The following is a 26,755-nucleotide window of genomic DNA, read 5'->3' on the forward strand; positions in this document are numbered from 1 at the left end:
TGTGCTTGGGTTGTGGAAGGGGCCACTGTCCTTGAGTTGGTGGAGCAAAGAACAAAGAACATTACAGCATAGGAACAGGCCCTTCAGCCCTCCAAGCCTGCACCGATCCATATCCTTTATCTAAATCTGTCAACTATTTTCTAAGGATCTGTATCCCTCTGCTTCCTGCCCATTCATGTATCCGTCTAGATACATCTTAAATGATGATACTGTGCCCACTTCTACCACCTCTGCTGGCAATGCATTCCAGGCACCCATCACCCTCTGTGTCAAGAACTTTCCATGTATATCTCCCTTAAACTTCTCCCCTCTCACTTTGAACACATGACCCCTAGTGATTGAGTCCCCCATTCTGGGAAAGAGTTTCTTTCTATCCAGCCTATCTATACCTCTTATGATTTTGTGGACCTCAATCAGGTCCCTCCTCAACCTCCGTCTTTCTAATGAAAATAATCCTAATCTACTCAATCTCTCTTCATAGCTAGTGTCCTCCATACCAGACCACATCCTGGTGAACCTCCTCTGCATCCTCTCCAAAGCATCCACATCCTTTTGGTAATGTGGTGACCAGAACTGTATGTAATATTCCAAATTTGGCTGAACCAAAGTCCTATACAACTGTCCTATGATCTACCAACTCCTGTACTCAATACCTCATCTGATGAAGGAAAGCCTTCTTGACCACTGTATCAACCTGTGTTGCCACCTTCAGGGTACAATGGACCTGAACATCCAGATCTCTCTGTACAGCAGTCCATTGCTGTTCATCCTGCTGACACACAACTGTGCAGTGATACACAGGTTGAATCACATCATCAAGCTTGCTGAGGTTACGACTGTAGTGGGTCCCATCAGCAGGAACAATGAGTCAGCATATAGAAAGGAGGTGCAGTGGTTAACGGACTGGTGCAGATCCAACAAGCTGTCTCTGAACGTGAACAAGACAAAAGAGATGGTTGTTGACTTCATGAGGGCATGGAACGACCACTCCCTGCTGGACAGCGACGGCTCCCCTGTGGAGATCGTGAAGAGCACCATATTTCTTGGCGTCCACCTGGCAAAGAATCTCACCTGGACGCTCAACACCAGCTCCATTGCCAAGAAAGCCCAGCAGCATCTCTACTTTCTATGCAGGCTGAGGAAAGCCCACCTTCCAACACTCCATCCTCACCACATTCTACAGAGGGTTCATTGAGAGTACCCTGAGCTGCCACATCACTGCTTGGTTCAGGAATTGCACCTTCTCAAATCACTACAATGGATAGTGAGGACAGCTGAGAGGATCATCGGGGTCTCTCTTCCCTCCATTGCACACACTTACACCACATGCTGCATCCAAAAGGCTAAAAGCATTGTGGAAGACCCCACACACCCCTCACTCAAACTCTTCTCCCTCCTGCCATCTGTCAGAAGATACCAGAGCATACGGTCTCTCACAGACAGACTGTGCAACAGTTTCCTCCCCAAGCCATCAGGCTCTTTAACATAGTATGATCGGACATTTTCCCATCTGAAATTCTTTGCACAACTTCAAATTGCTGCTAGAAAAATGTTTATTAATTAAATTTTTATTATTACACTGTAATTTGTGTGTTTTGCGCTTCTTATGTCATTTATGCTGCCCTGTCTACGATCATGTCGTTTGTGTTATCCATGTAGCACCTTTGGTCCCAGAGGAATGCTGTCTCATTTTTACTGTATCAGTTGTATCTGGTAGAAATGACAAATAAAAGCTACTCTACTCTACATCAATTTTCCCCAGGGCTTTTCCATTCACCATATAGTCCGCTTTTGAATTGGATCTTCCAAAATGCACCACCTTTCATTTGCCCGGATTGAACTCCATCTGCCATTTCTCTGCCCAACTCTCCAATCTATCTATATTCTGCTGCATTCTCTGACAGTCCCCTTCACTATCTGGTATTCCACTAATTCTAGTGTCATCTGCAAACTTGCTAATCAGACCCTCTATCCCTTCCTTCAGGTCATTTATGTATATCACAAACAACAGTGGTCCGAAACACAAACCCCTGTGGAACACTACTGGTTGCAGTTCTCCATTTGAGTAACTCCCTTCCACTATTACCCTCTGTCTCCTGATGCCCAGTGTTAAGGACTAGGCCAGACCACTTAAAACATTCTTAAGCAGGCAGCCCAGACCATAACTTTGCAATTTGTTTTGGTAAGTGTACAGTGAAAATTACCTGGATTATGTTAGCGAGGTTGACTACCAGGTTTAAAACAGACAAAAAAAATTTATTCACAAAATTACACAATGAAACACAAAGAACAGAATAAAGAACCCCTACAGAACTCAGTCTATCCAAACTAGACTTAAGTATGCTCTTCCGAATATACACAACAGTCCCAATAAGCAAACCCACTTTAAAACACAGTACAAAAAAAGGGTCAGACTCTTCCAGGTTGAAGTTCAAAGGGCAGAAGAGAGAGTTTCAACACAGCTAACTGTTGAACTCCCAACCAGTTTTGGACTGAACTAAACTGCTCAGCTCAGCTAGAGAGCTGACCACTTCCCTTTCATTATACAGGGCACATCTAAAACATGACCACTTTGGCCTGAAGTATCATCTGTTTACATATAAACAAAAGATCTCTCAAAATCCTTTAATCACGGTACCAAACCAGACTAATTGGAGCCTGATCTAGTTTATAATCCCTCTGAAAAAATCAAGGACAGAGTATCCCTGAGCCAAAGAACAACTTTTAGATAAAAAAGGAACTAGCTTTGTGACACCAGCCAATTCTCTGAACATTTGGTGTGTATACCCTGGACCCCACACGACTTCACTTTCTCTATCAGCCTGGTTCCTATGGGGAACCTTATCAAACACCTTACTGACATTCACGTATATGACATCTACAGCTGTTCCCTCATCAAACAACGTTGTCACTTCCTCAAAGAATTCTATTAAGTTGGTAAGACATGACTTTCCCAGCACAAAACCTTTTGCTGATAAGCCCATTTTCTTGGTGGAGGGCCATTACAGCAGCACTAGGTCCATGTTTTCTGTCTTTGACCCTAGTCCCAGTCAACATCCACCCCAGTTACCTAACTACGTACCTATCCGACCTGCTGATTGTGGGAGCAATAAGTAGGTGGAAACTAATAGCCAACATTAATGTAAAAATTGTTCAGAAGATAATTGTTAGCAAAGAATTAGAGGACATAGGTTTAAGGGAGTGGGAAAAATATAAAAGGGACATAAGGGAACAACCTTTTCAAGCAGATGGTGGTGTATGTATGGAATGAGCTGTCAGAGAAAGTGGTGGAGGCTAATACAATTGCAATGTTTAAAAGGCATCTGGATGGGTATATGAATAAAAAGGGTTTGGAGGAATAAGGGTCCAAATAGTGGACAGCACGGTGGCATTAGTGGGTGGCACAGTGGTTAGCACTGCTGCCTCACAGCGAAGAGACCCGGGTTCAATTCCCGCCTCAGGCGACTGATTGTGTGGAGTTTGCACATTTCTCCCCGTGTCTGCATGGGTTTCCTCCGGGTGCTCCAGTTTCCTCCCACAGTCCAAAAATATGCAGGTTAGGTGAACTGGCCATGCTAAATTGCCCGTAGTGTTAGGGGCATATGTACGTGTAGGGGAATGTGTAGGTTGCGCTTCGGCGGGTCGGTGTGGACTTGTTGGGCCGAAGGGCCTGTTTCCACACTGTAAGTAATCTAATCTAATCTAAATAATGGCAAATGAGATTAGATTTATATAGGATATCTAGTTGGCATGGACGAGTTGGACCGAAGGGTCTGTTTCCATGCTGTATATCTCTATGACTTTGTGAACCTTGCAATATACTAATAGTATGAAAAGCATTTTATCAAAGCAAGTTCTTTTTTTCTGACCAGATCGGTTGTAATTCTCTTTTAATTAATTGTCATGGTTCAATATGTAATACTGATTTATCTGGATTTATCTTTTCTACTTCCCCGAGACACTATATCCATATTGTTACAGTCTTGGTACAGGTCAAAAATTATGGTCTGAATTATACCGAAGATTGACTGAGCAAGGACATTTTGGAGTTTCATGAGAATTTCTCTCTGAGAGCCAAAGCACACCTCAGAGACTTCCTTGCGGTGGAAGTACTTGCCACTTCCAAGACCTCCTGCGATTCCGAACCAGTTTTCTTTCTCTGTTGGCTGTAGTAACCCAGCAGGTCTGGCAGCATCGATGGAAAGAAGGCAGAGTTAATGTTTCGAGTATTGTGACCCTTCTTCAGAACCTGGCTTCAGAGATTCTGAGGGAGGATCGCTGGAGTTGAAACACTAATTCTGTTTAACTGTTCATTCTTAACTCTGTTTTCCCCCCATGGATGCTGGCAGACCTGCTGAATTTCTCCAGGAATTACTGCTTTTGGTTTCCAGTTTCAACCATCCACAGTTATATTGTTCTTTTGCTGTTTCCATTACTTTTCATGAGGGTGCTGTGTTAAAACAAAACACAGGCTTTGAAACCATAGATTCATCTCCACTACAATGCCTCTTCCCATTTGTTTTCTTTCAGTACTGGGTGGTCTGTAATTTCCTGCTGCCTCTTCAGCCTCATAGTTCTTTCTGGAGTACTCTGGACTATGTGTTTCCAATGTAACATGATAATGTTAGCTGAAAACAGTATTCATGTTTAGCCTGACCATAGAAGAGTAAATGTGTATATATTAAACTTAGATTAAATAATCAATTTAAAAGCACAGTATTCAGTCAGGTTCATTCGATACTAATCTACAGTGAATGAACAACAAAGGAAGAAACAAATTCCCATATTCCTAAAGAGGGTGCCTCTTAATTATACATCTCCTGTTTAATCCATTCCACTTATCTGCTCTAAATTTATTTTCCATAGAATCTCAATGCCAAATGTCTTATTTTTCAATCTACCTCGTATGATAACACCAGAGCTAGGAACACTCTCCCTGTGAATGTTTGATCCGCACTCACTGCATGAGCAGGTAATTTGTTCCTAAGGTCAATAAGCAACTGCAAAAAAAAATCAAATCTAGCTCGATGTTTTCATAACTGATTCACATGTCCTCTTGATCTTGATGGACTCACACTTTTTGTTATCAGTAATTTGTGCTATAGCAGCCAGCCCTTAGTGAACTTTGTAACCCTCAGGGAACAGACAGTTCCAAAGGGGCTGCTATATTTGAGTTGTCCCAATATATAAGTTACATTCAACACTGCATAGAGAATTTGTAAGGTTTTCACTAAGTCAGCCTAAACAGTTCAGGATCAGTGAAAAACAGTCCCAGAGTCACAGTTAGTTTGAGAAGACAGCAGATTGTTGGATGCAGGCTCTTTGAAGAAAAGAATTGTTAAGCTGTGTTGCTGAAGGGCAACTTAGGGTCATTGACTCTGTGCAGATTGAAGTCTAAAAGAAGTTTTTGGTGTCAGTAGGTGCATACGTAATGGTAAAACTTGGGGACTTAGGAAGAAGTCAAGTTGGTTAGCTCTGTGCAGTCAGAATACAGGGAAACATCCTGGGAGTTGGTAAGCAGCTAAATGTTATGGTTACGGCTTGAAGGCAGACTAAGCATCATTAATATTTGGAGTTGAAAACCCATAAACAATAATTTCTTGGTGCAATCAAGCAAGGTTGGAGCTCAGAAAACAAACCCGGGGCAGTGCTAGCTTGGTGAAACTGACTGTTTGTGAAAAGCTGGTGTTATGCCTGTGACTAAGTGCAGGAATGCAATTTCCCCATAATCAAAAGGAGTGTAATCGCAGGAAAGGAAGGTGAACCTCTAGAACAGGAGCGCTTGTTGAGGCATTCCTTAACAGAGTGATCTTTGAGAGAGTTTGAGGCTGGATTGTTGAAGATTGGGGATTGGAATCCCCAGTGAAGGTTGAATGAGATTTACTGACACCTGGAGGGGGATTGCTGAGAAATCTGTGGTATCTGTCTCAATTAGCTTTGCTATTTGACATGTGAGTGTTCAATCTTAGTTTGTCTGTTCCCCAAATTTACTTCATATTAGTTTTGGGATGTTAGAATATCAGTTATATCTATCCTTGTACAGTTTAAAGCTTTTTTGTTAATGATCTTGGCTTGTTTGTTTGCTTATGTTTTATTTATAATTACCTTGTTATTCTTTATTAACTGAAGAAGCTTGTCTGACTTGTTTCTAATATAAACCTGACTCCTATATAATTCCTGACCTCAGTAATAGCAATGCCCCTAACCCACCTAGCTCAAATACTGAATTGACATGGACAGAGGTTCATGATTTTAAGCACCTCAATCAAATTTCTTTCTGGAGTGGGAAAAGCTTGGCAGAGGTAAAGGATGACGGTGGTTAGAGAGGACAGGTTCTCAATATCATGCACACTCTAAGCTTTCTGAAAACCACTCTAAGATCCAGCTCCCGGTCTTCAGATTATGAACCATTCTGAGATCCATATCCATCCATACCCACCTAACACACAGGCCCTGATCATCTCCCATATGATCCACCCACCCTAACCTGAACAAAGGAACATCTCGCAGATTCTCCCCCACTTACTCCACATGCCATGAAACATGGTTTGATCCAACTCCTTTCCAGATACCATGAAGGCTGTCCTAGCTCTGCATTATGGAAGATGAGTTACTTTCCTGTGTTTGCCAATGCAGTTATTGGATGCTCACCCTCTAATTTGCTAATCGTGTAACTCTTTTTGTGGGTGAAGGCTCCCTTTTGATCTGGGAGCAACTTTCAGATAGCTGAGCTGACATCACCTTTTTCAGACGGAAGATGACCAGTCTGGAGGCCACATATCACTCCCTGTTGCCGTTGCCAAATAGCAGCACTTGAAAATAGTAAAAATGATGCACTGCAGAGTTTCAGCCAAGTTGGTAACCAATAGACTCAATTACTAACCACCCCTTCAAATGCAACTATCCTTTAGCTATATTTCATTTACGTATAAGCATATGTTTTTCTTGAAGCAAAGAATCTACTTAAGTTTATCTACATCGATGACCAGTCTGGAGGCCACATATCACTCCCTGTTGCCGTTGCCAAATAGCAGCACTTGAAAATAGTAAAAATGATGCACTGCAACACATTTCCATCTCTGGTAACCAATAGACTCAATTACTAACCACCCCTTCAAATGCAACAATCCTTTAGCTATATTTCATTAACGTATAAGCATATGTTTTTCTTGAAGCAAAAAATCTACTTAAGTTTATCTACATCAGTCCAGATAATAATAGTTAAATGTTAATTGTGATTGCACTTTTTCCTATGATTTTCTAGCCTCTCTTTCCCCGTTCCAAATGCACCATCTGGTTCCTGTGTGGCCCATGCTATTTTACAAAATGAGGAACTGAAGGGGGTAGAAAAGCAGACATGTTTTGTTTTCCCACAAGGGGGTAGCATGCTGGAAACCGGGCCACACTATTCTTGGAGTGTTCACAAAAGTTAAAGATTTTATCAAGGCCGAGACAGAGATGTTGGCCAGGGAAAGGCTGATATGTTCGTGGCAGAAAACTCTCACCTTCTTCGAGATGACATTCACCAGGAAGACATCCCAAACAACATAAAACATCTTTGGTGAGTTTTGAGAAGAATTGTAGCTTAGATTGAAGTTCTGCATGTAGTTTGCTCACTGAGCTGGAAGGTTCGTTTTCAGACCTTTCGTCACCATACTAGGTAACATCTTCAGTGAGCCTCCAAATGGAGCGCTGGTGGTATAGCCCGCTTTCTATTTATATGTTTGAGTTTCCTCTGGTTGGTGATGTCATTTCCTGTGGTGGCATCATTTCCTATGGTGATGTCATGTCCTGTTTTTTTCCCAAAGACTGAAACACTTAGTAGAAGACTCACACTACTGCTTCCACTCCACCCAAGAATTCCTGAAGACCATCAAAGACACCAAGATAGAAGAGGATGTAATAATTATCTCCTTTGACATAACAGCCCTTTTCATATCCATCAACATCAACCTGGTCAAGGAAACATTGACTACATTATTTAAGAACCAAAGATACATACACCAAGCACCACCATCTTCATCAATAAGGACAGTATTGTCAAGCTAGAGGACCTATGCCTTACCACCCACTTCACCTTCAACAACAAAACTTACAGACAGACCGACAGAACACCCATGGGATCGCCAATATCAGGGTTTTTAGCAGAGGCAGTAATGCAGAGACTTGAACAAACAGCTCTGCCAGCCATCCAACCCAAACTTTGGGCCCACTACATGGATGACATCTTTGTCATTACTAAACAAAACAAGTTAGAGGAAACCTTCAAGACCATCAATAATGCCCTTATGGCATAAAATTCACTAAAGCGGAGGAAAACAACAACAACTGCCATTCCTAGATGTCGCAGTAGAGCGAACAGCCAACAGGGAACTTCAAACCAGCGTCTACAGGAAAACAACACATACAGGCCAAATATTGAACTACAGAAGCAATCATCCCAACATCCACAAACGAAGCGGCATTAGAACATTATTTCAATGAGCCACCACTCACTGCAGCACAGGGATGCAGAGCAGAGGAAAATCACCTATACAGTGTATTCAAAAAGAATGGGTACCCAATGAACACAGTCCACTGATTTCTGAGCAACAAACCAAAACAAAGAAACAAAACATGTCCAGAAACCCTAGCCACTCTTCCTTACATCAAAGACATCTCGGAAATGACTGCCAGGCTACTCAGACCTCTTGGCATCACGGTAGGTCGCAAACCCACCAACACACTAAAACAGTAGCTAATGAACTTGAAAAACCCTATAGAGACAACAAGCAAAACTAATGCCATTTACAAAATACCTTGCAAGAACCGTAACAAACACAACATTGAACAAACAGGCAGCAAACTAGCCACTAGGATACATGAACATCAACTGGCCACAAAACAACATGACCTACTCTCACTCGTATCCTTATGTACGGATAAGGAAGGACACCATTTCGACTGGACAACACATTCATCCAAGGACAAGTCAAACAGAGACATGCACAAGAATTCCTAGAAGCATGGCAATCCAACCGGAACTCCATCAGCAAACACATTGACTTGGATCCCATTTACCAGCCCCTAAGAAAAAGAACAGGAAATGACATCACCACAGGAAATGACATCACCAAACCATAGGAAACTCAAACATATAAATAGAAAGCAGGCTATACCACCAGTGCTTCATTCGAAGGCGTTACCTAGTATGGTGACGAAAGCTGAAACAAACCTTTCAGCTCAGCGAGCAAACCTACATCCATAAAATATCTTTGTAATGTTTTATGATCTTTCAGCAGTTCAGCAGCCTTGGTGGCTTGCAAAATGCAGCAGGTCTCTTGTGGTGTGTGTCAGGTTACCAGTGCAAACTTTAGCCTTGTTCCAGCTGGGATAAGTGCATTTTGCTTACTGTCTGCTATCTGGAACTCCAGTTAGAGTCATAGTGCCATAGAGGTGTACAGCATGGAAACAGACCCTTTGGTCCAACTCGTCCATGCCAAGCAGGAATCCCAACCTATTCTAGTCCCATTTACCAACACTTGGCCCATATCCCTCTAAACCCTTCCCATTCATATACCCATCCAGATGCCTTTTAAATGTTGATGCCTCATTTTTAGGTATACCAGGTGTTGCTCCTGCCATGTCCTCCTGCACTCTCTATTGAAGCAGGTTGATCCCCAGGCTCAACAGCAATAGTTGAGTGGGTGATGGATCAGGCCATGAGGTTGCAGATTGTGGAGTATAATTCTGCTGCTGTTAATGGACCACAGCACCTCAGATGCCCAGTTGAGTTGCCAGATCTGTTTGAGGTCTGTCCCATTTAGCACATGGACAGTGCCACACAACATAATGGAGGCTATTCTCAATGTGAAAGTGGGACTTCAACTCCAAAAGAACACTGTGGTCACTTTTAGAGATACTGTCACAGAGAGATGCATCTGCAGTCAGCAAATTGACAGGGATGAGATCAAGTTATGCTTTTCCCCTCACCACTTGCCAGAGACCCAGTCTAGCAGCGGTGTCCTTCAGGATATGACCAGCTTGATCAGTAGTGCTGCTGCTGAGGCACTTGTGGTGAACATTGAAAACCTCCAGAGTTCAATTTGTACCTTTGTCATCCTCAGTGCTTCCTCCAAGTTTTGTTCAACACAGAGGAGTACTGATTCATCAGCCAAGGGAGGATGGTACATGTTACTTAGCAAGCAGTTTCCTTGCCCTTGCTTAACCTGGAGCCATGAGACTTCTTGGGATACGGAGTCAATGTTGAGGATTCCCGGGGCAACTCCCACTTGACTGTATAACACTCTGCCTCCATCTATGTTAAGTCTGTCATTCCAGAGAAAGACAACATATCTAGGAAAGGTGATGTTGGGGACTGGGACATTGTCAGTAACGCCTGATACCATGAGTATCAATATGTCAGGCTGTTGCTGAGACAGCACTTTTATTTTGACATTAGCCCCCAGATATTCGCAAGGAGAACTCTGCAGAGTTGACAGGGCTGTTTCTGTCATTGTCTTTTCTGGTGCCTAGGTTGATGCTGGGTTGTCCTTCCAGTTTTATTACTTTGTTGAGATTTCATAATGATGCTTACAACTGAGAGAGCAGTTGACAATAAACCACATTGCTGTGGGTCTGGAGTCACATGAAGGATTGAACAGATTAAGATGGCAGATTTCTTTCCCACAAGGACATTAGTGAGCCAGATTTTGTTTTTTGACAAACAATAATAATTACTTGGTCATCTTCAGATTTTTAATTCCAGATGTTGAATTCAATTTAAATTTCAATTACTTCTCATATTGATAAAGAAAATTTTCTTGAACTCATTTAACAAATTCCTCATCATCCAAACTTTTAACTGGCAGTCCCAGTCAATGTTTGGAAAATTAAAATCCCTTATTACAACGCTATCATTCTAAAATCTATCAAAGATCTCTGTATTTGTTCTCAATTTCTGAATATTGGCGGGCTTATAGTACAATCGCATCAAGGAGATCATCTCTTTCAACCCATATACTTAGCTGAACAGTCCCTTTGAAATATTCCTCTTTAATTACAGTATAATGTTTTCCTTAAATCAAAAACACATTTCCGTCTCCTCTCTTGCCTCCTTTCTATCATTCCTATAGGATCTAAAATTCAGAACATTCAACTGCCAGTCCTGTCCTCTCCTTCCCTCAGCCAAGTTTCTGTAATAGTTATGGCATCCCAGTTGCTTATTCCCATACATGCCGTGAGTTTATCAGCCTTACCTGTAAGACCCTTTGTATTGAAATAAATGCAGTTTAATTCTTTAGTTACTTTGCTCTTCTGTCTTTTCTAATTAACTTGCTCTTTTCTGATTCCAAACCATCCATATCTGTCTTTCTATTTTCATGGCTGCTTAGGAACACCATTCCCCACCCCTCTAAGTTTTCCAGGCTCCCAAAATAGAACTAGCAAATCTCCCAGGATACTGGTCCCTTCCAGTTCAGGTGAACCCAAACCCTTTTGAACATGTCTTTCCTGCCCCAGAAGAATTCCCAATGATCCAAAAACCTGATTTGCACCGCCACTTCAGCCATTGAATTATCTGTCCCATCGTTTTACTCCTTCCCTCATTAGAACTTGGCACCAGGAATAGAGATTACTACTTTTCAGGTTCCGTTTTTTTAAGCTTCGACCTAACCTCCTACATTCACTCTGCTAAGCCTCAAACCTTTCCTTAACAATCTCCAGCTTGCTCCTTTCAGATTCTCGATTGCTGATTTAGTTTCTTTTAGTTACAACATTGTTTGACCTTGGCTGGATATGCTGTATTTTCTTTAGTATCCTCCAGAATATTCACATTCTGTTCTCTGGCCTTTATCTTTCTGCTGGCTCTTCTGATAGTATTTATTCTTTACTTCCAATGTGTTGTTCTTATTTAGCCTGGAATGCTTCCCAGCATGATGCAAAGCTTTGTCTTTTCTTCTATTAGTAGGCTGTACCTGATGATTAGAGTGGTGTTGGAAAAGCACAGCAGGTCAGGAGCAGGAAAATCGATGTTTTGGGCAAAACTTCATCAAGAATGAGGCTGGGAGCCTCGGGGGTGGAGAGATAAATGGGAGAGGTTTGGCTGGGGAAAAGGTAGCTGAGAGTGCAATAGGTGGATGGAGGTGGAGGTGAAAGTGATAGGTCAGAGAGGAGGTTGGAGTGGATAGGTGGGAAGGAGGATTGACAGGTGGGACAGGTCATGAGGACGGTGCTGAGCTGGAAGGATGGAATTGGGGTAAGGTGAGTGTAGGGGAAATGAGGAAATTGGTGAAGTCCACATTGATGCCCTGGGTTGAAGGGTCCTGAGGCAGAAGATGATGCATTCTTCCTCCAGGTGTGGGTGGTGAGGGAATAGCAGTGGAGGAGGCCCAGGACCTCTTCCACATCCATCAAAGTTTCACCTGCACTTTCACACGCCATTTATTGTATCCGTTGCTCCTGATGGGGTCTCCTCTACATTGGGGAAACCGGACACCTTCTCGCAGAGCTCTTCAGAGAACATCTCTGGGACACCTACACCAATCAACCCCACCACCCCATGGCCGCACATTTCAACTCGCCCTCCCACTCTGCCAAGGACATGCAGGTCCTGGACCTCCTCCACCACCATTCTCTCACCACCCGACTCCTGGATGAAGAACGCCTCATCTTTCACCTTGGGACCCTTCAACTCCATGGCATCAATATGTGTTCACCAGTTTCCTTGTTTCCCCTACACCCACCTTGCCCCAATTCCAACCTTCCAGCTCAGCATTATCCTTATGACCTGTCCCATGTGTCAATCTTCCTTCTCATCTATCTATCCGCTCCAACCTCCTCTCTGACTTATCACCTTCACCTCCAACTCCATACACCTATTGCACTCTTAGCTACCTTCTCCCCAGCCCCACCCCCTTCCCATTTATCTCTCCATCCCCAAGGCTCCCAGCCTCATTCCTGATTAAGGACTTCTGCCCAAAACATTGATGTTCATGCTCCTCAGACGCTGCCTGGCCTGCTGTGCTTTTCCAGCACCACTCTAATCTTGACTCTAATCTCCAACATCTGCAGGACCCATTTTTGCCTGTACTTGATGATTGACAAACTCATTATTCCTGCAATTGTAATTGCTTTCTTGAAAGTGTGTCTCCTCTCTCAGTAGACATGTTTTCATAGCAGGATCACTTATGCCTAATACAATCCTATCCTGATGAGATTACCTTTCTGTGATCCAAATGCACAACATTCAGATAGAAATATTCTTGCAGTCACGAATGATTAATAGTCTCCCTCTTCCCCAATCTCTGATCGTGATCATATGCTGTACATAAGTAGCAATAATATGGGTTTAAAAATATGTTTGAAAAGCTATCATACATCTCCTTTATGGCTTTTCTGCTCCTCAGTGACATCTAGGCTGCAAACATCTAGAGTGGTTTGTAGCACTCTTTCCTAATAACAGAGCTGCTACACTTATTTCTTCAGTCTTGTTATTTAACTTTGTAGCTATATCATAACTTTATCTCCAACTGTAGAACAAATTCCAATTCTGTCTCTTGACTCCATTTATTTCCAGTGGAGCAGGGAATGTAAAAGTCACAACCACCCCACCTCACCCAGCAGTTCAAAGTTTGTAAACATATGGTTTTAGTTCTTCCTTGCTGTCCTTTCTTTTTGTTACAGAAACTCGCTTTCTTCCAACTCTGAAAAGTCAGACTCCTGATTTGTGTAATTAACGACTACCACAATCTAAAGTGATAGCATATAAGTTGATAAAAGGGAAATGAGAACAGCAAGGCAACTCACTATGTGACAAATGTATTTCTCTAAATGAAAAGAATCTAGGGATAAAGCTGAACAAAAACTATGAGTAACTTCACTCATCAGCAAAATATGCTATCAAAGCCCTGGGATTTATTCCTCTTGGTACAGAATTTAAAAATTGTAAAGTAATGTTAAACTTGTGTAGGATCTTGGTCAGACTACACTTAAAGAACTGCCCACAATTCTAATCTCCAGACTATAGAAAGGACATAGAGTCAATGGATGCAGAAAAAAAGATTAACAAGGATGGCAATTATTAGGTAGGATTGAATATGAAGATATCTTTTGTTTAGAAAGACAAGACTTAAAAGTGGCATGAGAGAAGCTTTTCAAATTAGAAATGCAAAGGCAGGATAGATATAAAGTGGAAGGATAGTCCCTTACATTTTTTGACTGAGTTTTTGTTTTGTCAAGTTTCATAGAAGGTTTCTCTCTGTGAGGCTGAGTGAGGATTCTTGTTGTATGTTATCAAACACGTTATCACCCCTCTGCCACTCCCCTTGTTTGATTTTGAACACATCCTTCCGCCCACTCTATTCCTGGAACAACTCTTCACTGAATGGCCATTCTCAAATTGATTGGCATATTTGGCACTCACGGAATCTTTAAAAGGCCAAACACGGGTCAGTCTGGAGCAGCACCATAATGTTCCTGATATTTACCCTGGTCATGGCAAACAAGGAAAAATTGGTGCTTCACTTTGTGGGCAGGGTAAAGGATATACTGCAGGCAGGTCATTCTTTTCTTTCAGGGGCAGTGGTGGAGGTCTCAACGCCTCCCCACTTTCTCCAAGAATAACAGCAATGCCACTCACTTTCATTTCCCTTGATACCTGCCTCTCGGTCAAATTGCCGGAGGAAAACAGGCCACAATTGGTCATAAAGAGACAAGTTGGATGATGGACTGATAAACATTCAGCTCCTCACTCCTTATTTGGACACCACCCTGACTCTGACCACTCTGAGCAGCTGACTGACAGACCTCTGGACTGGTATTGGAGGCTGCCCTCGACTTACTGTGCAAGGACCCCTGACAGAAGGCTACCTCCCTCGATTTGGAATCATTGAGTCATAGGGTTTCCCAACACGGAAATAGACCTCTTGGTCGAATTCGCTCATGCCAATCAGATATCCTAAATTAATCCAGTTCCATTTGCCAGCATATCCATCTAACCCCTTCCTATTCATGTACCCTCTAGATGTTGTAATTGTACCAGTCTCCATCATTTCCTCTGGCAGCTTATTCCTTACACACACCACCCTCTGCGTGAGAAAGTTGCCCCTTAGGTCCCTTTTAAATCTTTCCCCTCTCACCTTAAATCTATGCCCTCTAGTTTTGGATTCCCCCACACTGGGGAAAAGACCTTTTCTATTCACCTTATCAATGCCCCTCATGATCATATAGATCTCTATAAGCTCACCCCTCAGCATCTGATGCTCCAGGGAAACTAGCCCCAGCCTATTCAGCCTCTCCCTCTTGCTCAAATCCTCCAATCCTGGCAACATCCTTGTAAGTTATTAAATCTTTTCTAAACCCTTTCAGGTTTAGCAACATCTTTCATGTAGCAGGAAGACCAGAATTGAATACAGTATTCCAAAAAAGTGGCCAAACCATTGTCCTGTACATCCAGAACATGACTTCCCAACTTAAAGTCAATGCACTGACAAGTAAAGGCAACCTTGATTGAGCACTGCTGATATTACGTCAACTATGAGACACAAAAATGGATTTGAATTGGAGTAAGCCTTTCAGTTTTATGCTGTTCTAAGCCCAAGCCAAGAACCTTGAGGTGAGTGCTCTGAATGTCAGGGAACAGACCAAGTTCAAAGTTGGTTAAACATGAAAAATATTCTAGATTTCAACAGAGTCCGTGGGAGGGACTTGAAGGAAATAAACACTGTTGCAAACAGTTGCTTTGAAACTGCTTTGTTCTCTGTTTTGAAACTAAATGAAAATCAGATGGATTCAATGATAGACGACTGATCAAACAACATCAGTTTTAGTTCTGGACACCTATTTAAAATCTGACTCCCCTTAAATATCTGTTTTCTCCTTTCCCCACCTGTACCCAGCCACTTCCCAAAAGTTGAACAGATCAAAGTGAGGCTCTGTCTGCAATTTGTTTCATACCAGCGGCATTCTGCAAGAACTCTGCTAAATTCACAGCTTGCATAAACATTTCCCTAACCAAGAAACTGAAGAACACAAGTTACTAAGGGGTCACAGAAGACTGGGCTGTGAGTGTTTACTCGGTTGCACAGAATCCATTCCAACTCCTGGAGGTACATGGAGTAAAAGAATTAGTGAACTGCATATTTATAAATCCTGGATCTCCTTCTATATTCCAAATGGTTATGGAAATAGATTTAGTGAGATGAGCCTGTCAACTTTCTAGTCTGCATGCACAATAACCTAACCCCACCTCCCACGAACAAAACAGCAAAAGCCAACCACATCATCAGCAACATGCAGAGAACTGAGATAATTGCTAGATTCAATGTGCACACACTCTGCTAATACAGGCTTCATGATAGGGGATAGTGGGGTGAAAGCAACATGAGGTGAAATGAAAGCCAATCTTGAATCAACTGTTACTCAAATTTCCAATTCACAATAGGATTTTCAGAATCCTACCTCTCTCTACCCTACATCTCTTTACGATGATGGAAACCAGGTTGTCAGATTTTATGACTTCACTTACACCTCTGAAAGTTGCACAAAAACAAGGGTGGGAGAATAAATATGCACACATAATTGTTACCTGAGGCAAGCACAGCGAGAGATTTCACTGTTCCCCCCCATGGAGCTCCGAGTGAAATGAATCCATTAATGAATTTGTCTTTCCATTCCTGGGACTGTTCTTTCAGGAAGTATAAGATGTATAGATTCCCCATGCTGTGGCCCAGCAGGTAAACAGACTTGTTGTGTGCCGTGTACATTTCCTCAATCAGTTGCTTCAATTTGTCAAAATATTCTTCTTGTTCGTCTGTGAAAAACAAAGAAGCATGAAGTATTACAATCAACAAGAGCTCCATTGTACTCAAGTGCTACGTTGTATCATCTGAGGGCTCAGAAAGGATTGAGTTCATGCACTTGACCCAGTCAGTTCTCCATCACAATCACGCTGTTCCGCACAGAGGCTATATCAGCGCTATCAGTAATTTGACAAAATTAGACTGTAAGCTGGTTTTCTGTTTTTGCACATTTTAGTCCAATCCAGTTAATTGATCAAGTGCTGGCAAATGGGAGTAGATTAGGTTAGGATATCTGGGTGGCATGGACAAGTTGGACGGAGGGGCCTTATTCCGTGCTGTACATCTCTATGACTATGACTGTTTCAACTCTTGGACACTTTCCCAGAAAAATGTTCACCCGACTTAGGGTTGTCACAATCCCCATGGTATGGTGGAGGCTTGAAGCCAGAACACTGACAAAGTGATGAGGTGTTTGTGGTGGAGAGACCACATCAAGAGGAACAGGATAAGCACATTTTTAAAAAAGGTTTACTTCAATGTTCTTTTTTAAGTTGAAATCTGGTCAGAAGTAGGAAGCAGTTTGTTGCTTCTTTTAAGTAAGAGAAACTGTTTCCATTGATGGGAATGTTGGTTCCTAGAGGATGAAGTTTAAAATCATTGACAAATAAAAATGGATCTGAGATGGAAAGAAATTTTTTAATCATGGTGAGTTGTTATAATCTGGAAGCAGGGCCCCAAAGTAGCCTTCGAGAGAACAGTAAATGGGGCTAGTGTCAAAAAAGGGTGGCGCTGGAAAAGCACAGCAGGTCAGGCAATATCCAAGGAGCAGGAAAGTTGACATTTTGAGCAGAAGCCCTTCATCATAAGCCCATCCTGATGAAAGGCTTGTGCCCAAAACATCGACTGTCCTACTCCTCAGATGCTGCCAAACTGGCTGTGCTTTTCCAGTGCCACACTTTTTGACTCTGATCTCCAGTGTCTGCAGTCCTCACTTTCTCCTAGTAAGTGGGACTAGATTATTTTAGGATATCTGGTCGGAATGGACAAGTTGGACCAAAGGGTTTGCTTCAATGCTGTTTAACTGTATGACTGAAAAACATTGCACGACTTTCAACAAAATATTGGATGTGGGGCTAATTGGATAGTTAATTCAAAGACCTGGCACAATAATGATGGGTTGAATGGTCTCCTATGCTGTTAGATCATGTGCTGAAGTGCCACTGAAGATGTCATTCAGAATACAGTATTAAATTTTCACATAGTTAGCACTTTTGTCAAAAAGGTAATGGCTTGATGAGGTGTCCATTATCTCTACTCACATGCTGCAACTCTCCAATCATAGGGGGCTGCTCGCACAGTGTCATCACGAACGTAGCCTGTGTTTACCAAGAACTGCACCAACGTGTGCAAGTACCCTATCGAAACAAAACAAAGTTGCAGTTTCTACCGTCATACATGGCCGAGAAATACCTGCTTACTAAATGGTTTGATACTGCACGACTACCTCTCCCCCAACTTATTGAGCCATAACATTTGCAATGTGGATTATAATGGAAGAAACTATTAAAGGTGGAAAATTTCAAACCCAGCAATAATTGTCTTTTTTCCTCGGTAAAGGTATTAAGAGAGAGGGAATTTTTTGTAGATAAATAGAAGTCAGAATATCATGTCACAGCTTTATAAGACTTTGGTTCAGCTGCGCTTAAAGTATTGCATTCAATTCTGGTTGCAATAATACAGGAAGGATGTGGAGGCTCTGGAGAGGGTGCAGAAGAGGTTTACTAGGATGTTGTCTAGATTAGAGGGTATGAGCTATAAGGAGAGGCTAGAAAAACTCAATTGTTTTCTTTGGAGTGGCAGAGGCTGAGGGGAGACTTGAAAGATGTCTATAAAATGCTAAGATCTATTGATAGGGTTGACAGTCAGAAACTTTTTCACAGAGGCAAAATGCCTCATACCTGGGGGCATGCATTTAAGGTGGGAGGGGCAAAGTTCAAAGGATATGTGAGGGGCAAGTTGTTTTACACAGAAATGGTATCTGGAAAGTGCTGCCAGGGTTGTAGTGGAGTCAGATATGATAGTAGCATTTAAGGACCTTTTAGATAAGCACACGATATGCACAGAATTCAGGGATACGGACCGAGGGCAAACAGAAGGGAATCGTTTAATTTGGTGTCATGTTTGGAGCAATATCGTAGGCCAAAGGGACCATTCCTGTATTCCTGAACTGTTCTATGTTCTATAAGTCAGGATATAGGTCACCCATAGTCTGATGGAACGTCAGGATATGCTTGAGGAGCTAAATGGCCTAATCTTTGTATGTGCCAAACATGTCAAGCATCAGATACATTAGGGTTATGATCTTGGGGGAATTTGTTCATGGACTTATTGTAACAACAGCTTCTAAGAATGTTTTTGAAAAACTTGGGTTTTGAAAGATTGTGGGAAAATAGATTTTTTTTCAAGTTTAGTGAAAACCTGAATTTTTGTAGGTCACTTTAACAGCTAGTTTCTGTTGAACAGTGTTTTGCATGCATTTGGGTATTGTTAAGTTTGCAATTGGGGAGAAGAGTCTACTGAGGAAAAGGCAGTGCAGCTCATTTCTCTGCCTTCCTGAGACACCCTTGTTGTGAGTCCATGGTAAAACCTGATTGTCCTCTTGAAGAGTATTTGGAAGACTTCTTGATCCTATTTTTACTGAGTAGCAACTGCCAAGACTCCTGAGACAGCTATTCTTTCTCTAGTCTTTACTATGTGTACACATACATATGTGTGTGTAACATTTCTGTGTTCTGTTTGTGTGGGGTGAACATTTATATTTTTATATTGAAAACTATATCTGTTAACCAATCTTGCACCTCACTGAATAAATTTTGATCCATGATGCATCAATAATTTTGGGATTTCTTTGGTTAACTTGATTGATGAATCTTTTAATTCTAATGTCTAATATGGAAAGGCAACATATGTTTACCATATTTGGAACTGGGTAAAACAATTATATTTATATTGTGACCTGTGGAGCAGTGGAACTCCTACCAACTCAGTCAAAACACTTTATCTATATGGTGCACAGATACCGTATGGGTCAGAGAACATAATATAGACTGTAATTACCATATGGTAAGTCACCATAAGTCACCATAGTCCCAGAGAACCATAGGGCTGCCCTCTCATTGGAGAGAGATGACTGGTGATGAGTTTAAACTGAGAGTGACCATGGCTAGGTGAGGCTGGGAGGGTGGGACTTCCATGTTAGAGTGGTAGGAAAGAGCTGACCAGTAAAGAAGTGGATGAATTGATGGTCACATGAATAAATACTGACAGTGTGTCTGTACGTTAATTTGTTCAAATGACTTTGGAGAGAAATGAGAAATGGAGAGTTTAGTTTAAACAAAGAACTGACAACTAATAAGTTGAGAACATAATCATTACCACATTACAGTTTGTGGGAGTTGGCTGTGTGCAAAATGATGACTGTATTTCTTGCATTACAACACAGTCTAAATTGCAAAATATTCTTCACTGGCTGTAAATTGCGAAATATTCTTCATTTGTTTAGGACTTCCTGACTCTTGTGAAAGGTGCTGTCTAAAGGTAAGGCTTTCTTGTTGTACTGTGGATCTTTTATTCACTTGCACACCATATAACTTAAAAATTGATGAATTCAGGATGCACTAGTCACCAGTGGAGAGTTTACCAGCTTTCCCAAACAAACCTGCTAGTTTAAATGGATCCAGATATTCCACAGAATAAGTCTTCCCGAAACCAGGCACTCGGATCTCTACCCCAGGGGAATTGGAACTCCTCCTTGTTGTCCTGTTGTAAACAAGTCTAAAAGAGATTCAGTTTTGTGAAGCTCCAATTTTTAAAATGTCAACACAAACTGCACAATATGCTCGACAGAAGGTACCTCTCTGATCCTTAATGACTTTTCACTCAAGTTACCAACTGGCTGTGAAAGTGGCACTGATGAAAATGAAAATTGGGCAGTATCTGTAACAGCAATTCTAATCCTGAATATTAATCTGAAAAGTCACTTCTCAGGATCCAAGGGGTTCACATTCAGTTCTCATCTGCTCGATTTGGGTTTAATTCTGTTTAACATAAGGGATTGTGTAGGGGAGATGGAACTCCACACCAATTCCCACTCGAGTGAATTCCAGCCCCAGCTTTGCTGCTGCAGGAATGAACCCCGTGGAACTCAAGTATTTGCCCCCTAGAAGAAAGAGAAACATCTAGAAACCATGCTGTTACTAGACTTTGGCATTACTGAGAAGCCGGACCAATCAGCTGAGAAAGTGAGAAGAAGACGACGACTTTGGGGAACTGGAAAATACCATCAAGAATGAAATGAAAAGTGATGTAAAATACTCTTCTCTGTAAGAAACATAAATGTTGTATGTTTCTATGGGCAGTTTGGTGGCTCAGTGGTTAGTATTGCTACCTCACAATACCAGGGACCTGCGTTCAATTCCAGCCTCAGATCTGTGTGGAGTTTGCACATTCTCCCTGCATGTGCGTGGGTTTCCTCTGGGTGCTCTGGTTTCCTCCCACAGTCCAAGGATGTGCAGGTTAGGTGGATTGGTCATGCTAAGTTATCCATAGTGTCCAGGGAGGTGCAGGCTAGGTACATTAGCCATGATAAATGCAGGGTTACAGGGAAGTAAGTCTGGGTAAAATGCTCTTTGGTGGGTTGGTGTTGATGGACCAAATGGCCTGCTTCCACACTGTAGAGATCCCATTTTTTAAAAAATTAAGGTTGTATTTTGACCTTATAGTATTCTAAAGACAAAAAGAACCTTACTTCTGCAGAGAAAAGCTGCAAAAGCAGAATAATTTGATCTTAAATAGGAGTTTTTTAAAAAAAGCTGCCTTCACATGATTTCTCAGAGATTGAGTGATGCCCACTGAAAGAAATAGAATGCTTGTAACAGTGGGGGCAATGGAACTTGAGATCGATGCCGAGAATTTCCATGGGAAATCTTCTATTGGCCACAATATGTTGATTTAAGATTGGCTGAAATCCTGTTTACTTATTGGTGACAGGTTCCTGCCAAAGTTCCGGCAGCATCTATTTACTAATGAAGGGACTACAGCAAAATGAATCTTCGGTCCCACTATGGCTCTGAAACTCATACTGAAACCTGTGAACAGGGAAATCCCCAACTTGCACAGCATAAAAAGCATTGGGAAAAAAAAACAGATTAATAAAGTACAGAATGGCATCGATACCTGATATTATCTATCCAGCAGTCAATTCCGATGGGCAGGAACATATTCAGGTTGAGCCACAATGTGAAGTAGTAGTTACTTTTCTTCATGCACAGCCAATGGACTATAGCAGGTTTGTCTAACTTTGCTTCCAGGCGATTTCCAACATGCCCAGGCACTTGTAGCAATATAAGAAAAACTAGGTTATAGAGAGTCATCGACCAAAAAACACCATGTTTTCTAGTTCGACAGCCTGGTGTAGACTGACATTACCTGTTTATAGAAACCTTTTCACACCTCCTTTAACATCTATCAAATCAGCCATGTGAGGGAATGCTGTCCACTTGTTTGGATGAGTGCAGCTCCAATAGTTCTGAAGATGATTGGAACCTTCTAGACTAAAGCAACCAACTTGATTGATATTGCATCCATGAACCTAAACCTTCACCACCTGACCTCCGGTACAAAAGATGCACTTCAACTGTTCATCGAATCTCCACTGACAGCACCTTACAAACCTGTGACCTGTGAGATGAAAGACTGCTTAGTGCCAGTGGGTACCTTTAGAATTGGGACAACCCTGCACCTCCTTGTTCAGGTATCAAGCATGTGACCATAACCTCCTCATACTGGCTGTTTTACAATGATCCAGTCCATGACACTCTTTTAAGATGAATGTCGCAGGTGGAATATGTGTCCTGTCACAGTATGCACTTATACAGTAAGGAATGAAAGAACTATAAAGTTGTTTGAAAATTTATCATTGGCCAGTGTTGAAAAACAACAAATTGTAAGCATACTCACAAGTATATTTGTGCCTTACACTTGCAACTCTTGGGCAATTTTAACATACCAGTATCTTTATATCTGGCAATTTCTTAGGTATCCAATTAGCCAGGTTTAAACACATTTAGCAGGAGCAGGGAAACCAGAAAATAGCAGTGAGGAGCAGGCATAAGGTCATACCTCAGAATAATATAAATTGTAAAATTATAAATAATTTAAAGTTTGCAGACATCAAGTTGAAGAAAGTAGCAAAAGTTACATAGGAGATATTAAATAGTATATTTGTCAATTGCCACTGTATTGCAAATAACATAGTGAGTTACAAGCATAAATTGTCAAATGGGATTATGAAATGATAGCATTAATAGATACATAGCTCATATAAGGCCAAAAAGAAATGTTTCATATTCCCAGATACCAAGTATTCAGGAATGAAAGAGAAAGAAAAAGAAGGGGTGTGGCAGAATGGATTAAGGATAATGATACAGTTCTCAGTAGAAAGATAGTTTGAGAACTGTATCCATTTAGCTCGAGTTTTTTTGAAGTCCAAACATCGAGGACCAGAACATTTGTTGACAAATTTCAATGGCACATAACGAAAATGTGGTTGTAGGATCAGAAGCCTTTCATGATCTGAATACAGAATAGGAAGAAGAAATTGCTGAAAGCAAGGAAGGAGAGGAATTTCTGTGAAGTGACCTGAAGAATTTTCTTGAGCAATCTGTCTCCAGCCCAACAAGGTAAGAAACAGTGTTGAATCTTTTTCTGGGAAATAAAGCAGGAGAAGAAAGGAATTTTTTGCTTTAGGGGATCAGCTGGCTAACAGTGCCAGGAAATTTCGATTTTGAGTAAAAGTGGAAAGATATCAGAAAATATCTAAAGAAGATCACTCAACCAGGAAAGAACTAATTTCAGAGATGTGCAGGTAGGGTGGAAAGGTAATTGTGGGATAAAGCAGTAATGGAGCTGAGGCAGACTGCTGGAAAAGCATATTCTTTTAAAAAGGTCAGTGTATTCTGAGCTAATTGCCTCTAGGTGATAAGAGAAATGAAACTTAAATACAAATATCAAGATAAATTTCATTTAATAACCAAAAAGGTGATGGAAAGTACACATGACCAAAAGGGAAATCTTTATGGACTAAAGTGACATCAGTAAAATAATAAATCAATAATTTTCATTACTGTATCTCCCACCATCAACATTCTGTGTGTTACCATTTACAGGAACTGGACTGGAGCTGCAAATACTGTTGGGACAAGACCAGGTCAGAGACTGGAAATTCTGTTGTGTGTAATTCACCTTGTGACTTCCCAAAGCCTGTCAACCATCTACAAGGCTCAAGTCAGGAGTGTCATGGAAAACTCCCCATTTTCCTGGAAAAGAGCAGCTTCAACAACACTCAAGTAGCTCAACATCATCCAGGACCAAGCAGCCCACATCCATCACTTCAAATTTCGTCTTTTCCAACATTGATGAGCAATGGAATTAGTCTGTACAATCTACAAGATGTAATGAAGTAACTCACCAAAGTTCTGCAGATATCACCTTCCAAACCCATGATTTAAACTTCCAACAAAGGCAAGGCATCATATGTATGGAAACATCAGACCCTGCATCTTTCACATCATGTCACACACCATCCTGACTTGAAACTACAGGTAGTTCTTCTATAACATGATGGTTGCGTTCTTATGCAAACCCACATTATGCAAAATCACACTTCAGAAACAGCACTTAACGTGTTGGTGATGTAATCGCGTTACAGCCAACACACATTTTTAAAGTTCACACTTTAGAAACAGTGTCTCCAATGCGTCAAACGCATTACAGTGAATTTGCATTAACAAAACGTGCATTAGACCAGAGTGACCTATATATACATTTATCTTATTTGTTCATGATGTGTGGCTGAGCCAACATTTATTGAACATCCCTAATTGTCCTGGAGACCGTCGTAGTGGCTGAAGAAGAATTCCTTCTTTGAACCACTTCAGTCCTTGTGTGCAGGGACATTCACAGTACTGTTAGAAAGAGAGTTCCAGACTTTGGCCCAATGGCAATGAAGGAATGGTTAGATACTTTCAAGTCAGGGTGGTATATGACTTGGAGGGATACATGAGATGATGGCGTTTCCATGTTATCTGCTGTCCCTGTCATTTTAGGTCATAGAATTAGATCCTGCCCAGATAATGTTAATATAGGGGAAATTAAGCAATGCTAATGTCATGGAGTGTCAAGGGATAATGGTTAGATTCTCTTTTTATGGAAATGGGCCATAGTCTTGCACTTGTGTAGCACAAACATTATTTATCACTTTTTAAGCAAGGTAAGATCTTTCCTTTCCTTTTAATCCAATAGTTACTGTAAGATTAATAATGGTGGTTAGTGGAGTAGTATACACCTCCTGTGAGAGGTGGAAGATCAGGGACCGGTCAAATGTCCCTGACAAGTATGCCTACAGGAACAGCGCGCACCTGCATGGATCATTCGAGACGCATTTGGACTCACAAGAGGGAAAGAGTGTGATACATAGGAGCTTCTGGGATATGGTCACACCAAGGGTTCAGCCAGATAGAAGGGTGACTGCCATGAGGGGCAGGCAGACAGTGTGGGAGTCTCCTAGAACATAGAACATAGAATATTACAGCACAGTACAGGCCCTTCAGCCCTCAATGTTGCGCCGAAACTGATCTGAAGCCCATCTAACCTACACTATCCAATAATCATCCATATATTTATCCAATGACCATTTAAATGCCCTTAAAGTTGGCACTCTACTACTGTTGCAGGCAGGGTGTTCCACGCCCTTACTACTGTCTAAGTAAAGAACCTACATCTGACATCTGTCCTATATTTATCACTCCTCAGTTTAAAGCTATGTCCCCTCATGCTAGCCATCACCATCCAAGGAAAAAGGCTTTCACTGTCCATCCTATCTAATCCTCTGATCATCTTGTATGTCTCTATTAAGTCACCTCTTAACCTTCTTCTCTCTAACGAAAACAACCTCAAGACCATCAGCCTTTCCTCATAAGACCTTCCCTCCATACCAGGCAACATCCTGGTAAATCTCCTCTGCATCCTTTCCAAAGCTTCCACATCCTTCCTATAATGTGGCAACATGAACTATATGCAATATTCCATGGGCGACCACACCAGAATTTTGTATAGCTGCAACATGACCTCATGGCTCTGAAACTTAATCCCTCTCTCAATAAAAGCTAACAAACTGAATGCCTTCTTAATAACCATATCAACCTGGGTTGCATCTTTTAGGGATCTATGCACATGAACACCGAGATCCCTCTGCTTATCCACACTACCAAGAATCTTACCATTAGCCCAGTACTCTGTATTCCTGTTACTCCTTCCAAAGTGAATCACCTCACACTCAATTTGCCCCCTCTCAGCCCAGCTCTGCAGCTTATCTATGTCCCTCTGCAACATCCTTCTGCACAATCCACAACTCCACCAACTTTAGTGTTATCTGCAAATTTATAAAAATGACAAAGAGCAGTGGCCCCAAAACCGATCTTTGCAGTACACTACTAGTAACTGAATTCCAGGATGGACATTTCCCATCAACCACCACCCTCTGTCTTCTTTCAGCTAGCCAATTTTTGATCCAAACCACTAAATCACCCTCAATCCCATGCTTCCGTATTTTCTGCAATAGCCTACTGTAGAGAACCTTATCAAATGCTTTACTGAAATCCACACATACCACATCAACTGCTTTACCCTCATCTAGCTGTTTGGTCACCTTCTCAAAAACTCAGAGCTGAAAATGTGTTGCTGGAAAAGTGCAGCAAGTCAGGCAGCATCCAAGGAACAGGAGAATCGACGTTTCGGGCATAAGCCCTTCTTCAGGAATGAGGAAAGTGTGTCCAGCAGGCTAAGGTAAAAGGTAGGGAGGAGGGACTTGGGGGAGGTGTGTTGGAAATGCGATAGGTGGAGGGAGGACAAGGTGAGGG

General features: G+C 41.7%; 1 protein-coding gene across 2 annotated transcripts in view; it reads right to left on the minus strand.

Annotated features, from left to right (window-relative positions):
• Positions 1 to 26,755, minus strand: part of lcat (lecithin-cholesterol acyltransferase) — a 42,684-nt gene that overhangs the window by 3,884 nt on the left and 12,045 nt on the right. The window contains exons 2-5 of one of the 2 annotated variants that reach the window (XM_043707169.1): positions 22,014 to 22,170; positions 20,497 to 20,597; positions 18,098 to 18,193; positions 16,565 to 16,789 (exon numbers count right to left, since the gene is read on the minus strand). In XM_043707169.1, the coding sequence (XP_043563104.1) occupies positions 16,565 to 16,789; positions 18,098 to 18,193; positions 20,497 to 20,597; positions 22,014 to 22,170 (579 nt within the window). Of the gene's footprint in view, positions 1 to 16,564; positions 16,790 to 18,097; positions 18,194 to 20,496; positions 20,613 to 22,013; positions 22,171 to 26,755 lie in introns of both variants that reach the window. The other variant, XM_043707168.1, reaches the window with a different exon arrangement.

This window comes from Chiloscyllium plagiosum, chromosome 17 (genome assembly GCF_004010195.1).
Source record: "Chiloscyllium plagiosum isolate BGI_BamShark_2017 chromosome 17, ASM401019v2, whole genome shotgun sequence".
In the NCBI taxonomy this organism is placed as follows: domain Eukaryota; kingdom Metazoa; phylum Chordata; class Chondrichthyes; order Orectolobiformes; family Hemiscylliidae; genus Chiloscyllium; species Chiloscyllium plagiosum.